General features: G+C 37.6%; 1 protein-coding gene across 3 annotated transcripts in view; it reads left to right on the plus strand.

Moving 5' to 3' along the window:
- Positions 1–18,727, plus strand: part of LOC115223845 — an 87,021-nt gene that overhangs the window by 46,204 nt on the left and 22,090 nt on the right. For 2 of the 3 annotated variants that reach the window (XM_036513001.1, XM_029794529.2), the window contains exon 2: positions 3,900–4,064. In XM_036513001.1, the coding sequence (XP_036368894.1) occupies positions 3,900–4,064 (165 nt within the window). Of the gene's footprint in view, positions 1–3,899; positions 4,065–15,538; positions 15,917–18,727 lie in introns of those variants that run through there. The other variant, XM_036513002.1, reaches the window with a different exon arrangement.

Below are 18,727 nucleotides of genomic sequence, written 5' to 3' on the forward strand. Positions count from 1 at the left end.
AAGTTTAATATAAATAAGTGACATCAGGTGATGTTTGGAACAGCTGCTTTCGTGAAGGTACCAGCTGCTCACCTGACATATTATTGGGCCTACAGTTTGTGTTTATCTCTCACTCTCTCTCTCTCTCTCTGAATATCCCCTCTCTTAACTAAATCTATATTTTTTCAATCAACTTATATGACTACAATGAAAAGAATACCTTCATATATATATATATACATGTGTGTGTAGTATGTATGACTTCATTTTATGTCCATTTTCCATGCTTCGGTGGCTCAGATAGGTCATTGTGGTCTTGCTCAGTTCATACTGTGAGTTACACTCTGTGTTGTGTGTGTGTAAGATTAGAGAAGATTGATAGTGTAATTCGAATTGTAGTATCTATGCCTTATAGCAACATGCACACTCACACGTAGGCACCTGTACATGCACACACACACACACACATTTATGTACATATGTATGTACTTGTATGTATATTGTGTGTGTATGTGTGTATATACATACACATACAAATATATGTGTGTGTACGTGTATATATATCATATATATATATAATATATATATATATATATATATAAATAGATGAGTGTATTTTTACCTTGTTAACAATTAACACGGAAAAAATAAATAAATAGTTACCAGGGCAGCAAAAATCTCACAAGTGGAATTTTCGAAACATGTGTCGGAAGTAAAAATATTTGATTTACACTGCGTTAAACTCCATTTATTTATTCATATATATATATAAAGAATATGAGGGGTTTAGTTCAGTGGTGATCTAAACGAATAGGTACACTGTATCAGGGCTATAATTGGTCATCCGTTAGGATCCAAGCTCACAGCTGAGGCTGGAGCTAGGGATCCGTAGTAGGCTTCCGGGTTAGCAGGTGTATATTAGAGGAAAAAGGTCAACAAAAGCCAAGGCAGGACAAGTATCTCAAGTCATTAAAAATGTTTAATTAGAGTAAGGTAAATTTGAAGTAATTAATTGGTTCATTAATTAATTATTGGATGTCTTACAGCTGTTTCTGGGATATCCCAAGTGATAGGTTAGCATCTCCATACACTGGGTATTCCTTCATCAGAGACAAGGTGAGTATGCATGAAAGTTCCAGACAAGGAATTCACCATTTATAAAGGAACTAGCAGTATCGCCCGGCGTTGCTCGGGTTTGTAAGGGAAATAACTATATAAGCATTTTTAGAGATGTAAAGTATAATAGCCATCTCAATATGGCTAACCACAAGGGGGGGGGGGTTACTGTAGCTTTTTACGTTCTGAGATTTAATAATAAATTTTTAGAGTTACTTCCCTTATATATGCCAAAAATGCATTTTAAATCGTAGACTCATCATAGACGTGTGCTAATACCCAGAAGGGCTCGATATGAATCACGACTATAAGATACCCGGTTTTGGTTAAACTGCACCGCAAAATGTGGGAGTAGTTAGGAATCTAAATCGTAGGAGACAGACACACAACTTCTCTTTTATATATAAAGATGAAATAGTAAATAGAAGAATACAGAGAGGAGAATAAGGTATGGGTCTGGAAGAAGATTCTCCTGTCTGTATTCTTCTATTTACTGTTTCATTCTCTATTCTATCTATCTGTCTGTCTGTCCATCTCTTTCTTTCTTTCTTTCCTGTAGATATGTGTTTGTAAGTATCGGGTTGGCCAAAAAGTCCGTTCAGTTTTTTTAAATGAAAATAAGACACAAGTTTTTAACACAGTGCAATTTATTCAATCAGTGATATAGTTACCGTCTTGTTCCAATATCTTCTGACATCTTGTGGACAGATCTATTATTCCCCACTCAAAGAATTTCTTGTCTTTCTTGGTAAAGGATTCTTCCAGGTGAATTTTTTTATATTCTCTTCAGAGATGAAGGTTTGTCCATACAATGAATTTTGAAGAGACCAAAACAGGTGGGAATCTGAAGGTGCAAAATTAGGTGAAAATGGTGGGTGTGGCAAAACCTTCCCCTCCAAACCCCAGAAACTTCAGCTGCATCTGCAAAGAAGTCTGCAGTCTGGCACTGTCGTGATGAAAGATGATGCCCTTACGATTAGCAAGTGATGGATGCTTCAGGTGGATTGCTGCATTTCATTTGTCCAGCTGGTCACAGTTACAGGTGTGAATTGATGGAAAGAAGCATTTAATTTGTCCAGCTGGTCACAGTTACAGGTGTGAATTGATGGCCCTGTTCATGGAAAGAAGCTCATAAATGACCGATCTCTTCCAATTACAACAAATTGAAAGCCTAACCTTCTTCAGGTGAAATTCTGCTTTGAAGGTTGTTTGCGATGGTTCACCTTGCTTCCTCCAGGATCTCTTGTGCTTCACATTGTTATAGACGATCCATTTTTCGTCCCCCTTTCACTATTCTCTTTAAAAAAAAAGTATCGTTTTCTTCCCATTTCTATAATGGAAATCAGGTTTGGCAAGTTTCTCCTCATTCAATTGATGTGGGACCCAGGCATCGAACTTGATGCAAATGGTTTTCAACACTCAATTTGGACATTTGGAGTCTATCTGGCAGCATTTAGCAGAGGTTGGTGTTGACCAATTCCTTCATTTTGTCACTGTTAATCTTGAAATCTTGAAAACCACTTTTGGCACACATGTTCCACAACAACATACTCTCTGTACATAGCAATATCTTCCTGCAGGAATCCACTGTTTTGTGACCTTTAAACCGGTCATATCCGATCAAAATGTTTTCCGTTTTGTATTCAAACTGGCCAGATCCAGCATCTTACTCCTACCCTACAATGTCATTCTAAAATTAGACAATCACACAGTTTAAATCTCAAAAGCTGTTAGATAATACGTATGGTAAGTAGCTTGCTAACCAACCACATGGTTTCGGGTTCAGTCCCACTGCGTGGCATCTTGGGCAAGTGTCTTCTGCTATAGCCCCGGGCCGACCAATGCCTTGTGAGTGGATTTGGTAGACAGAAACTGAAAGAAGCCTGTCGTATATATATATATATATATATATATATATATATATATATGTGTGTGTGTGTGTTTGTGTGTGTGTTTGTCCCCCTAGCATTGCTTGACAACCGATGCTGGTGTGTTTGTGTCCCCGTCACTTAGTGGTTCGGCAAAAGAGACTGATAGAATAAGTACTGGGCTTACAAAGAATAATTCCCAGGGTCGATTTGCTCGACTAAAGGCGGTGCTCCAGCATGGCCGCAGTCAAATGACTGAAACAAGTAAAAGAGTAATTAATTAAAAAAGAATTCGAATAAATAAGAATTTAATTTGAGCAAATAATCAGAATGTTAATTAGTTAAGATAAAAAATAGAAACATGATATTTTGATAATATTTGTTTTGACTCTCCATTTTCTGGGTCATCTCAAACACACAAACTATAACTGGTCTTGCTACAAGCTCATGTTGTTTGATAGACTGAGTGATAATTACCTTGCTTGAAAACAAATGAGTGTTGGTGACAGGAAAGGCATCTGGCTTTTAGAAAACTCTGTCAGCATATTTTTGTCTGACACAGGCAAACGAGGAAAAGTGGCCATTAAAATATTGATGATGATGGTGTATATTTGTGTGTGTGTGTGTAGTGTGTGTGTGCATCCTTGTTTGTTCCCACCACTGTTAGTTTGTTTGTGTCCCTCCTACTTACTGGTTCAGTAATAAGAGAAGGATAGAACAAATGTCACTTAAAATAAGTGATGGAGTGAAATTGCTCAACTCTTTTTTTAGGTATTGCTCCAGCATGGCCACAATTCAGAGATTGAAACATATAAAACTAAAAAAAAAAAAAATGAAGCAAAAAAAAATGAAAAAAATTGTGAGGGGGAACAATGTTTATTTGGTTCTCTCTCTCTCTCTCTCTCACGTTTTCTTTTCCCTTTTATTAACGAACAGGTGTCGAGAAACTCAAAGAAATTGAATCCGGTCTCCGTTATGACATCAATCAAATGTCGGCCAGATTGGTGCGGCAATTAAAGAGGAGGGACCATCGAATTGCCAAACTCAATTGCAATTTTGACCTTGTCACAGCCTTTTTGCAAGCATCTTCTCTGAAGCGCCGTAAGTTTACTATTATTATTATTATTATTATCATCATCATCATCATCATTATTATTATCATCATTATTATTATCATCATTATTATTATCATCATCATCATTATCGTCATCGTTGTCATCGCCATCATTATCACCAACGTCGTTGTTGTCATCATTGTCGTCATCATCATCGTTATTATCATCATTATTATCATTATCATTATTATCATCATTATTATTATCATTATCATCATCATCATCATTATTATTATCATCAGCAGCATTATTATTATCATCATTATTATTATCATCAGCAGCATTATTATTATCATCATCATTATTATCATCATCATCATTATTATCATCATCATCATTATTATTATTATTATTATTATCCTCATTATTATTATTATTATTATTATTATCCTCATTATTATTATTATTATTATTATTATCATCATCATCATTATTATCATCATCATCATTATCATCATCATCATCATTATTATCATTATTATTATTATCATCATCATCATTATTATCATCATCATTATTATCATCATCATCATTATCATCATCATCATCATTATCATTATCAACATTATTATCATCATCATTATTATTATTATTACAGTTTTTATTTCCTATGGTATTGATGATATTGGTTTGATAACGAATAACGAATCCAACTGAGTAACAACCATTCACCTGAGGCAGTCAGTTGTAGAAGAATATTTTTTGTTCAACGCAGCTTCCTGTCCTGATAGGTTTAAAAAAACAAATTAAAAAACAGCCCAAATGTTTTTTGAGAACATTATTATTTGACCTTTGATAATTTCAGGTAGATTTCTACTGCATCGTCTGCTACCCGTCTATGTTGCTGGGGTGTGTGCAGCATTGTATCTTTGTTTTTGGGTGGTGGTGTTGTTGTTGTTGGAGGAGTGCAAACTCTTCCTGGTGTTGTTGTATTGCATCAGTTTTTGTTTTTTTATGGGGTTTTGGTTGCAGCCTTTTGTTGTATTAGTGTTTGTATTGTGTTGTGTGTGTAATGTGATTGTTTTTTTTTTGTTGTTTTTTTATTATTATTATCATTATTCAGGTGGCAAGCTGACAGAACCATTAGCACGCCAGGTGAAATGCTTATCGTTATTTCGTCTGCCGCTATGTTCTGAGTTCAAATTCCGCCGAGGCCGACTTTGCCTTTCATCCTTTCGGGGTAGATAGAATAAGTACCAGTTACGCACTGGGGTCGATATAATCGACTTAATCCGTTTGTCTGTCCTTGTTTGTCCCCTCTGTGTTTAGCCCCTTGTGGGTAGTAAAGAAATAGGTATTTCGTCTGCCATTACATTCTGAGTTCAAATTCCGCCAAAGTCGACTTTGCCTTTCATCCTTTCAGAGTCAATTAAATAAGTACCAGTTATGCACTGGGGTCGATGTAATTGACTTAATCCTTTCCTCCAAATTTGAGCCCTTGTACTTCCAGTAGAAAGAATTATTATTTGGTGAGCTGGCAGAATCATTAGCATGCCGGAGAAAATTTTTAGTGGTATTTCAACTGCCACTACCTTATAAGTTCAAATTCCATGGAGGTCAACTTTGCCTTTCATCCTTTCGGGGTCGATAAATTAAGTACCAATTGAGTCCTGGGGTCGATGTAATCGACTATTCCCCTCCCCACAAATTCCAAGCCCCATGCCTTTAGTAGAAAGGATTATTATTATTATTATTAAGGTAGCGAACTAGCGGGATCGTTAGTACACTGGGCAAAATGCTTAGTGGCTTTCCATTCTACTCCACTTTCTAAGTTCAAACCCTGCCATGGTTGACTTCAACTTTCATCCTTTGGAAGTCAATAAAATAAAGTGCATGTCGGGTACTGAAATTGATGTGATTGCTTGTCTCCATCTTACTTAACCCTTTAGTGTTCGCATTATTCTGCCAAAATTAATCCTTTTTTATCCACATTGCTTTGAACTAATCATTCATTATCTTGTAGCTATGAGATTTTGATGAGGTAGCTGTTAATTTTTAAAACGGTATTGTAGGGTTAGTGTGAGAGACCAGATCTGGCCAGTTTGAACATAAAACAGGCAGAATACTTCTAGCCGGATATGGCCGGTTTAAATGCTAAAGGGTTAAATCTGTTTTCCTTGTACTAAAACTGGAAAGACTTATTCTTAAGGCGATGACCTGGTAGAATTGTTAGCATCTTGGATAAAATGCTTACTGGTATTTCATCCATCTTTGTCCTGTTTTCAAATTCCACCAAGATCTATATTGCTTTTCATTCTTTCAGGGTTGATGAAAGAAGTACCAGTTACACACTGGGGTCAATGTAATCAACCGGCCTACTCCCCAACAAAATTCCAGGCTTTTTGCCTATAGTAGAGAGAATTATTATTATCAAGGAGGCGAGCTGGTAGAATTGTTGTCAAATTCCATTGGGGGTCAATTTTGCTCTTCATCTCTCTGGGGTTAGTAAAGTATCAGTCAAGTACAGGGGTCAATGTAATTGATTGATCACCCTCATCCAACTAAAATTACTAGTTTGGAATTTGATTAATAATGGCTTCACATTTTGGCTCAAGGCCAGCAATTTCGAGGTAGGGCTCAAATCAATCGCATCGACTCCAGTATGCAACTGGTACTTATTTAATTGACCCTGAAAGATGAAAGGCAAAGTTGACCTTGGCGGAATTTGAACTCAGAACGTAAAGAGACAAAATACCGCTAAACATTTCACCTGACGTGGTAATGTTTCTGCAACTCGCTGCCTTTAGGGGTATCTTAGACCATAAATCTGCCAGATCAGAACCAAATCTTGGTTAACGACTTAGCTATTAATTTATATACTCACATTGTTTATTAAAAATTTCTCATGCCTCTCTACTGGCAGAAATAGCCTTCATTTCTCATGTAGACGTCACCATTAAGATGGGGAACATAGGACCATCTTTATACTGGCCCCCTCCTCCCCAAAAGTTTCGGGCTTTGTGCCTAGAGTAGAAAAGAAGATACCCCAGTTGTGACCATCCAACCTAAGTTGCTTCATATAATCTCCAGTTGAAAGAAGGAAACCCAGCATAAGTAATCTTTTATTCATTAATTCCTTTTTTATTTGTTTCAGTCATTGGACTGCAACTGTCTTAGGTCACTGTCTTAAAGGGCATTAATTGAATGAAACGATCCCAATATTCATTTAAGAACTGGGTCTTATTCTGCCGAACTGCTAAGTTAACCAATATCAATTGTCACGTAGTGGTCCCACGCAGATATATACGACGGGCTTCTGTCAGTTTCCGTCTACCAAATCTACTCAAGGTTTTAGTTGGCTTGGAGCGATAGTAGAAGAAACTTTCCCTAGGTATCCTGCTGTGGTACCGAACCTGGAACCATGTAGTTGAGGAGGAAGCTCCTTACCTCTCAGCTACGCCTGCACCTGATTATTTTATTTCATTTTTTTTACTTTCGTTGATAGCCGTTTTTTTATTTGTGGGGTTTGTCCAAAAACCAATTTTACCAACGAGGCGAGTGTCATTCTTTGAAATCAACCTAGAATAACACTGGTATAAAATGTGTTGACTACTTTAGGGGTCTGACAATAAAAATGTAACGTAAAACTCGAACTTTGGTAAGGGAAATAATTGGATTTCCTTGCTTTTCGCGAAGAGTGCTCTCCCTTTTTCTATTTATCCCTATAAAAAAAGTTAGCACTTTTGTATCAGAAATTTAATACTTTTTGTTATTATTATTTCTTTTGTGGTTTCATTCGAGTTTTTACTACACAACCTTGCCCTCATTTGTATTCCTGAAGTGTGTACAATATTATATGTTCTTGTTTTTGTGGGGATCGGAGGAGTATGGGTTCCTCTCTTATTGCTTGTTTTGCTATGTGGTTTAGCTTGTGGTTTCTAGTGTAATGTGGGTTGTGTTATTTTATAGCATGTGAAATTGTAGCCGTTGCCAGTGTCATGTGAATGGCACGTAAAAAGCACCCATTACATTCTTGGAGTGGTTGGTGTTAAGAAAGGCTTCCAGCCATAGAAACCAAGCCAAAATCAGACTGGAACTTGGTGCAGGTCTCTGGTTTACCAGTTCCAGTCAAACCGTCTAACCCATGCCAGTATGGAAAGCAGACGTTAAATGCTAACGATGATGATTAATTTTGTAGAACCTGTGATGTGAATTGGGTTGTTATGTATATCCAGTGCTGGATGAACCATTTAGCAGAATAAGCATGTGCTTGGGACATCAAGGAAGGTGGTGGGGTGGGAGGTGGGGCAGCAACATAGAAATGGTAAATGGTTTATGGCACAAAAGAAATCACTTTAAACTTGCTGAAATAATATTCAAAGTGGTTTATATAATCGGAAATATAATTTCAAAATCTTCATGGTGTCTTAGAGAGGATCTGATCGAAGACTTTACAATTTAAAAAAAAAAAAAAAGGAAAAGAAAACCTTTCGAAAAATAAAGTGGAAGTATACAAAAATAAGCATTATTTTCCATCTTATTGCTTTGTTTCTTTTGAATTACATATATATATATATAAATTAAAGCACCATCCGTTCGTGTCCGTTGCCAGCCTCGCCTGGCCCCCGTGCCAGTAGCACGTAAAAGCACCATCCGTATGTGGCCGTTTGCCAGCTCTGTCTGGCACCTGTGCAGGTGGCACGTAAAAAGCACCCACTACACTCATGGAGTGGTTGGCGTTAGGAAGGGCATCCAGCCGTAGAAACACTGCCAAATCTGACTGGGCCTGATGAAGCCTTCCGACTTCACAGACCCCAGTTAAACCGTCCAACCCATGCTAGCATGGAAAACAGACGCTAAATGATGATGATGATATATATATATATATATATGTTGGGGGTGGGGTGCACCAAAAGCTTTTTAAGTGCTTAGGGCCTTTATGGGGCTTAATCCAACCTGTGTATATTAGTGCTTATTCTATTGTGTTCGATGTCTATGTAATGGGAGTTGTGTTATTTTATTGTGTGAGTTGTATTTTGTTTACTTTATTCAGTGTTTATTGTATAAAGTCTTTTTTGCGTATGAAAATTGTTCTAGTTCAGCTGAGCTATTCAACTAATAATGTCTTGCACAAGGTGCAGGCTGTGCCTGGCAGAAGTATATTTTGGACAGTTTGTAGTAATGTCAGTTCCAGTATGACTTCTATATTTTTGTTTATATTTTGTTTTTATCAAACCTAATCTTCCAATTATTATTATTATTGCTACAGTTTTCACCTTTATGCCCCATATATTAAATATTTTGATTTCAAGACCCTTGAAAGGAAGGGAAATGTTTTTCAAGCACAAGCATAGCTGTGTGGTAAGAAGCTTGCTTTCCAACCACATTGTTTTTGGGTTCAGTCCCACTAGGAGGCACCCTATTATAGTTTAAACAAAGCTGGAGTGGTAGCATTCCATTGATCATACACAGACATGAAAGAAGTAAATAGACACCCTTATAATTATTAAAATCTATTTAAATCTGAAATTATACATTCAAATTATTTGTTGTTATAAAGTGAACATTTAATATTTAGTAGACATGCTCTTTGCATTTTTCAATGCAAAGGTCCAATAAGGCATGCTACCTATCAGATGACGAATATTTTCTTGCCAAATTTCTTGCTAAGTTTCATGCAATAATCTCAAAAGATCTGGCTTTGAAGATGCTTTCTTGTTCTGTTTACGAAATGTCCTGTCCATTATGCCCCAGAGGTGTTCTATAGGGTTCATATCTGGTGACTGGCTTGGCTATGGAAGCTCTCTAATGCCATTCTTTTCCAACAAATCTTAGGTCATTTTAACCGTGTGGCAAGGAATCCCATCTTCCATAAATAGAGTCTTCTTTAATCATTTCACCACTGGAGAAATTTGAAAGGAGTCCTTTCTGCAATATGGACACATATTTATTTGAGTTTATCTTTCCCTCACACTCCACCAGCTCTGATCAACCATTGCTCCAAATTGTTCTCCAGACCATCACAGAACAGCTGTTGTGTTTCATTGCTGGTTGCAATCTTTTCACATCAAATTCTTGATCACAGAATCTCCAGCCCCACACTCAAACACTGTTAGGAAATACAGCAAATCTGGACTCATCAGAGAATATGACAGTGTGCCAAAATGCTAATGGCCTCTCCACCATCTCACTGGCCCAATCTTTTCTCCACTTCATATTGGCTGGTCAAAGATGTGACTTCCTTCTTCCTGCTTTGCCATAGTAACCAAGTTTGTGGAGATAACTGACAGTTGTTCTGGGACTGAAATCCACTTGCTCTGCTATGTCAGAGGTCGTGCAACGAGGATTATCTTCCACACTTCTCTTAGCAAAGAGAAGGGTCCTGTAAGAGGGCCTTAGTTGATCTGGACAAGGTGATGTGGACTCCTTCTCCTCTCCGGTGAATTGCACAATCACTCTATTAACTGTACAAAGCTGGATCCAAGGTTTTCTGCAATTTTACACTGACTATATCCACCTTCAGAATGACCCACAATACGGACTCTTTGAAATTCAGACAGTTCCAAGGCTTCTTTTATACATGACATGATTAAACAGTCAAGAGACATAAAAGTGCCAATTAATAAGAAATATAAATCTTTACAAGTTAGAATAAACAGAAAATGATGTTTTATGGGGCGTCTATTTACTTCTAACGTGTGTGTATATTTATTTCTTTATTGGCAACAAGGAGCTAAACACAGAAGGGACAAACAAGGACAGACAAAGGGATCAAGTCAATTGTGTCAGCCCAAGTGTGTAACTGGTGCTTAATTAATTGACCCCGAAAGGATGAAAGGCAAAGTCGACCTCGGTGGAATTTGAACTCGGAATGAAATACTGGCAGACGAAATACCGCTAAGCATTTTGCCCGGCGTGCTAACGATTCTGCCAGCTTACTGCCCTCCATTGATCATCTATAAGCCAATAACAATATATGTATGTAGCAATGAACACAGAACCATGTGGTTGGGAAGCAATGCTCCATGAATACAATGTTTTGTTCTTTATTGTCAACCACCATGTATTAGCATCAAGGTCTTCCCCCACCATTTCCTCTTTAACCCAATTAAAGATGGCAGCACCGTAGCATGTCAATCTCACAGGCCAGCTGTTGCTGGCTGTGATTAATTTTCTGGAATGTAGTTTGCTTTTCAATAACATTTTCAACCTCATTAAATATGTCTTTGTAACATTTGTTTTCATGATATCTTCTAGATTTTTTAATCCTAATACACCCAAGTGTTTACAGCAGTTGTTTTTGGGATCACCAACATTGAATCTCTCTACATGTTACTTCTTAACCCCTTTCCATATTAACTCCTTCACACTTTGCGATGACAAAAACTCCACTCCAATATCCTAGCAACTATAATATGCCATTTTAACAAGTGTATCAGTTTCGTTTACTGACTTAGCAAACAGTTTTAAGTCATCGATAAACAAAAGATGGTTAATCGGAGGAGTTTCTTTCATAAATAATATAATGATATAATGAAATTATTGTATCCAGTGCTCAGGTGCACCACAACTTGTCAGAAAGTGCATATAAAGTACATGCAGTAATGTAGAAATGTCTGGAAAGTGAACAATGTATGAGTCAGATACATGCTTGTGTGTGTATGGAGGGGAGAAAATCAGGTGTAGTGTTGGCGAATCTCAGGAAGCATGGAAGTTTTGAAGGATGCAGTGCTCCGACAACTAACAACCGATGCCGGCAGTTTGTTCCATGCTTCAGCAACTCTTAGCGTGAAAAAATGTTTCCGAAAGTCATGCGTATAAAGCATATGCAGTAATGTAGAAATGTCTGGAAAGCGAACAGTGTATGAGTCAGATACATGCTTGTGTTTGTATGGAGGGGAGAAAATCAGGTGTAGTGTTGGCGAATCTCAGGAAGCATGGAAGTTTTGAAGGATGCAGTGCTCCGACAACTAACAACTGATGCCGGCAGTTTGTTCCATGATTCAGCAACTCTCAGCGTGTTGACAAAAAGGAAGAAATTAATCCTTTCAATTATAGGCACAAGGCCTGAAATTTTGGGGGAGGGGACTAGTTGATTACATTGACCCCAGTGTTTCACTGGTACTTAATCTATCAACCCTGAAAGGCAAAGTCGACCTCGGTGGAATTTGAACTCAGAACGTAAAGACAGGTGAAATGCCACTAAGCATTTTGCCCAGCATGCAAATGATTCTGCCACCTCTCCATCTTAGTAGTAGTAATAATAATCTTCTCTGTATCGTTCGAATTTTAGTACACGTACTGCTGAAGCAAGTACAATAATAATAATAATAATGGTTTCGATTTTTGCCACAAGGGCAGCCATTTTGGGTAAAGAGTATGTGTCGATTACATCAACCCCTGTACACAACTGGTACTTAATTTATTGAGCCCAAAAAGATAAAAAGCTATGGCGACCTCAGCAGAATTTGAACTCAGAACATAACGGCAGACAAAACACAGCTAAGCATTTCGTCCAGCATGCTAACGATTCTGCCAGCTCACTGCCTTAACAATAATAATAATAATAATAATAACACACACAGGGTCAATTCCACTTCTTTAGTGTTAGTCAATTGGTTAGATATCTAACCAACTGACCAATCGACCATTTGTTTGATGTGCTGGTTAAACAATCAATTGGTATATATATATATATATATATATATATACATATACACGACGGGCTTCTTTCAGTTTCTGTCTATCATATCCACTCACAAGGCTATGGTTGGCCTGAGGCTATAGTGGAAGACACTTTCCCAAAGTGCTGTGCAGTGGGACTGAACCCGAAACCATGTGGTTGGTAAGCAAGCTACTTACCACACAGCCATGAAAAAAGCCTATGATGGTACCCCACCCATGGTCATTGAAATTTTTATGTTCGCATAACTTAACAGTTTGCAAAAGGGACCAACACAATGAATACCAGCCTTTAAAAAAATTATTAAGTATCTGGGGTCAATATATTCGACGAAAATTTCAATTGGTTGTTAGTCGGCCAAAGTTTTTGCATCACCGTTCACAACCGACTCTCTTAAAATGCAACAAAATTAGTTTCAGCAAATGAATCCACATCAAAAATCTTGCTAACCAAAAAAAAAAAAAATATCCAAGCAAGGAAGAAAAATGCCCCGTTTAATCTTCCATCTTGTTTCAGTAAAATTGTGACCATGCTGGGGCACCACCTTGAAATTTTAGTCGAATATATTGACCCCAGTACTTAATTATTTTTTTAAAGGCTGGTATTTATTCTTTTGCCATGTAAAAAGCACCCAGTACAAAGTGGTTGGTGTTAGAAACGGCATCCAGCTGTCGAAACCAGGCCGAAACAGACTATGGCTCCTGGTGTGACTCCTGACATTGCCGGCTCCTGTTAAACTGACCAACCCCTGCCAGCATAGAAGATGGACATTAAATAAGGATGATGTTGATGATGATTTTCAATTTTTGATAGTTTAATAATTCAAAAAGGATCTTTTCCTTTTGAACGGCAGATGTCAATACAATTTCTAGTTAACAAAACACTTTTAAAATTCGTATACTGGTAGAATGTGTTTATAAAACATCATTTTTTTCTTGGCTTTATTGAGAAAATTCTATATGTTGTAACATATTTCAATCTATTTTAGGGTTAGGGGTGGTGGAAGGGTATCTCTTTTTTGTCGCAAATGTAAATAAACCCAATCTGTTTCTTAAACGAGGACATATTCATACAGCACGGTATGTTTTGACTCCAAATGGACGTATTTGATTGGTTAAAATTGCCGAAAAGCTCGATTTTAAAGTGGAAATATGTTACAACATATAGAATTTTCTCAATAAAGCCAAGAAAAAAATGATGTTTTATAAACACATTCTACCAGGATACGAAGTTTAAAAGTGTTTAGTTAACTAGAAATTGTGTTGACATCTGCCGTTCAAAAGGAAAAGATCCTTCAAAAATCCTAAGGCCGACAAGGTTTTTAGGATATGTCCGTAAACTTAACTCCATAGTTACCCCCGTGTCATCGTATCACGTGACTGGATTGTCTATAAAATCTCTCCTCTCGTCATATTCCTATCTTCCCCCCCCACACCTTCCATTCATTAATTCATTCATTCATTCATTCATCAATTATTTCTTTACTATAACGTCATTTCGTGTCCTCTCCAGAGTCGACGGTGTTTTTCGAAAAGTCGAACTCACGAAACGAAATAAATCCATGTTTTTGTTACTGAACATAAAAAGAAAATCTGTTTCCTTTAGTCACTATGTAGGTGTTATTATTGCAGTTGACCCATTTCCGTCTCGGAAATTATAACTCGTTTTCTCCTGAATACGCGACAGGTTCCTATTGGCAACTTATCTTTTTTTTTTCCCCTCTCTCTTTCTCTTTCTCATTATCTTATTCTAATCTCTAACCATCTGATGCTCCACTCACTTACTTCCCTCAAAGAAGACCCACTCCAGACGTTACCTCACTCACTCATTACTTTATTCAATGCTTCTCTCGCTCACTTACTCTCTCCATTTTCCTCCAGTCATCTTTTTTACACTTTCCCTGCACTCTCTCTCTCTCTCTCATTCAATGAGTCTCTCTCTCTTGCCCACTCATTCAATTCACTGCTTAAATCGCCCACACTCCGACACTGGCGTTCTCATTTAATCTCTTACTCTTTCTCTCTCATTACCTCATATACTTTTTCTCTCTCTCTCTCTCTCTTACTCACTCGCTCTCTCATACATTCCCACTCACACCATCCCCTCTCGCTCTTCCTCCTCCTCTCATTCAATTTCCAAATAACCTCGCTCACTTTATTATATTCGATAAATGATCGATGGTGCTTTATTTCTTCTTCCTTTTCCTCTCTCTCGACGGAAGTTAAGAAAGAGAAAACAACCAAATGAGCGAATAAGAAAGAAACCTGGCCATTCGTCTCGTTTATCTTCTTATTCTTCCTCTTTCTTTTGTCTATTTTCCCTTTCAAACCGACCAACCAGCCTAGCAATTACAACCTGATGGCTTCGATAGTATTTCGATGGGACTCTTAAGGAGTAGAAAGAGCGACACCACCATTAGCACCAGCATCGTTATTACCAAAACGGGACGACAACAACAACAACTACGATATTGCTATCACACTTCTCCTCCTGATGTAGTTCGAACTGCTGTGACTGCCCCTTTCCTAGTTGTTATGCGTTCGATACCAAACGGTGTGAGAGAGGTTTTGCCGAACGCCCCCGCCGCGCACTTGGCCTTCCCACTCTACAATTATTTCTGTTTTTCAAAGCAAAAAATGGTCGCGGGTCGTCGTTTTATCAAACCGTATGTCAAAACGGATGAGCACTTTGTTCAAATGGCCTTTCTTTGACATCGGTTGACATCGTTTATTTATTTATTACTTATTTATTCTCTGATCTCGATATCAACCCGAAATCTCTCTGACTAATACATACATACATACATATATATATATATATATATTATATATATATATATATATATATATATATATAATGTACTCATACACGCAAATGGAGACAGAGATGGAAAACCACTTATTAATACCTGGGATCATTTCATTTGGGAAATCGAAGAAATGTGTGCTTATCTCTTCCGTGGAACGAACCTAATTCTGTCCGAAACTACACCATATTCGATAACCGAATTTCCATATCGATTCCAGAACCATTCTGGACAATATCAGCTGAACAGCATTTCAGTTTCCACGGCCAAAATATGTTCGCCTTTATGAATAACTTAGAATCTCGGTTGTTCAAAAAGAACAAGAAACGGCAAGATGTTGTACCGAGGCGACGGTTGCAACAACCCCCTATTTCGTTTGGCAAGTCTGCTAGTTGCCCCTCGAGCTTTGGTGAGTTCTCGTTCCATTCATTCTTATTTGTGTTGTTGTTGTATTGTAAATTATATGATGTTCACTTTGTGGTGATATCATTTATTATTATTAATATGCCATCTGCTGCAAAGAAGAAAAGAATGAGGAACAACAGCGCATCATCGTCTTCCTTTGTCACGTTCTATCCAAACGTTGAGTCTTCGTGTTTATGTAATAATATTGGCAATTATTCATCTCTGACATCGACACAAGGCCTCACATTTGCGGAAAGAGTGAGCAGGCTCTGATCAAAGACATTACAAATATTACCATCCCGAGTATCTAACCCTTTTTTAAGGGTTCCTTATTAGGGCTGCAGTATCTAATGTTTCTGTTTCCTGTAACGGAGGTGTGAATTGAGAAAGGTTTGAATTTTCTCAGCGCATGAAAAATATTATAAACATCAAATTGTCAGGAATTCGTAAATATACAACATAAGTGACTGTCTTGTGTTTAGGTTTAAGGTACTTGTACCTAGGTTTAAACCGGTTTTTCGTCTTTTTTCTCTTTCTCACCTGGGGTGCTTCCTTTCAGGGACGTCAGGAGAGGCCCGTTTCAAAATTGAATATGAGTGAAGAGGGTTTCCCCTCGCCGCTAGTACAAAGGATTCCCTGTTGGTCAGTGCCTTCTTAAGGTATCGGCACTTTGGCAGTTGGTTGGGGGCTTCTCAGATCTAGATGACCAATTCTGACACTTGTATGTAGTGGTTAGCTGTTGGTTAACTACTGAACCAACCAACTAATCGATTGTTCAATTACTCGTTCGGTTCATCAATCAATTAGGTCGACCCTCCCGAGAAACAAAATATGTCTCAACACTAAAGTTCACATCAAGAATTTTGCAAAAAGAGAAATATACGTGTACGTTATGAATTTCTTTTGATCTGTCTGACCTTGTATGGGACGAGATGTAGGCGACTGAAACGACCCCAGAGTATTACTGATATTATTCTGTCGAAGTCACTCTTGGATGTTTTACAAAATAGGGCAGTGGTTTTCAACTGGGGTCCATAGAAGGTTTTGTTGTTAAAATTCATGTGCGATACGCTGCTTATACTTATACAATACACAACATATTTTAACAATTTTTGCATACAATTCCTTGTAATTATTTACATTTGACGGATATTTGTCCTTATCTTGTTTGTTGTTAGCACAACGTTTCGGCTGATACACCCTCCAGCTTTCATCAGGTGTCTTGGGGGGAAATTTCAAAACCTGGGTTCTCATTCCTAAGGTATTTTTCGATGTTGTTGTTGTTATTATTATTCAGGTCACTGCCTTAACCTCCTTCATTCAAGATTCCGAGTTCGAATTCAGGCAGTGACCTGAATAATAATAATAATAATAATAATAATAGTAATGACATCGAAAAATATCTTAGGAATGGGGACCCAGGTTTGAAACTTCCCCAAGACACCTAAAGAAGGCTGGAGGGGATATCAGCTGAAATGTTGTGATATCAACAAAGATGAGGACAAATATCCGTCAAATGTAAATAATGTACATAATTCCTCATCTTTTAAATATAGAACTGAATTCCTTGTAATATTTATGAAAATATAAGATTTTTTTAAACGTCAAATGGCTTTGAGGGTCCACTTGAGTAGAATAGGAATCAAAGGGGTTTATAGGTAAAGAATGGTTGAGAAACACTGAACTCGAGGAACGGGCGGTCTTCGATCTCTCGTTTTTACCAATTCATCGATAACAATAATATTAATGTTGTTACTGTTGTGCTTCGGTTCTGTCCTTACCGATCGGATCTAGGAACAATTATTTTTCGGTGTTGACCATCTTAGTCCTTTCTTCCACCCAACTCCACAAGTGACCATCCAGTCCTGTACAGCATTGCTCTGGGACTACAGTATGTGATCCATCCTTCCTTTTTCAAGACGGTACGGTGAGATGATTTGCGGGCAATTTGGTTGCTATTTCTGGCTTAGCGAGCAACTGTGCACGGAGCTCGTCTCGTCGGATCGTCGTTTGTTATAGTAAATTATTATTGTTACTTAGCATGTCGGACTAAATACTTAATGGCGTATCTTCCGGCTATTTACGTTCTGTGTCCAAATTCCTTTCGCCTTTTTATGGTCGATAAAATAAGTACCAGTCGAATACTGGAGGGTCGATGTAATCAACTTACAACCGAACCCAGAATTTTAGGCCTTGTGCCCAAAGTTGAAAGAATTATTATTATTATATTATTATTATTATTATTTATTATTTATTATTTATTATTATTTTATTATTATTTATTATTTATTATTTATTATTATTATTTATTATTTATTATTATTATTTATTATTTATTATTTATTATTTATTATTTATTATTATTAAAGACGGCGAGCTGGCAGAAACGTTAGCACGCCGGGCGACCTGCGTAGCCGTATTTCGGCTGCAGTTACGTTCTGAGTTCAAATTCCGCCGAGGTCGACTTTGCCTTTCATCCTTTCGGGGTCGATAAATTAAGTACCAGTTACGCACAGGGGTCGATGTAATCGACTTAATCCCTTTGTCTGTCCTTGTTTGTCCCCTCTATGTTTAGCCCCTTGTGGGCAATAAAGAAATAAGAAACGTTAGCACGCCGGGCGAAATGCGTAGCCGTATTTCGGCTGCCGTTACGTTCTGAGTTCAAATTCCGCCGAGGTCGACTTTCCCTTTCATCCTCTCGGGGTCGATAAATTAAGTACCAGTTACGCACTGGGGTCGATATAATCGACATAATCCATTTGTCTGTCCTTGTTTGTCCCCTCTGTGTTTAGCCCCTTGTGGGTAGTAAAGAAAC

The sequence above is a fragment of the Octopus sinensis genome, linkage group LG24, assembly GCF_006345805.1.
Source record: "Octopus sinensis linkage group LG24, ASM634580v1, whole genome shotgun sequence".
Classification (NCBI taxonomy): Eukaryota; Metazoa; Mollusca; class Cephalopoda; order Octopoda; family Octopodidae; genus Octopus; species Octopus sinensis.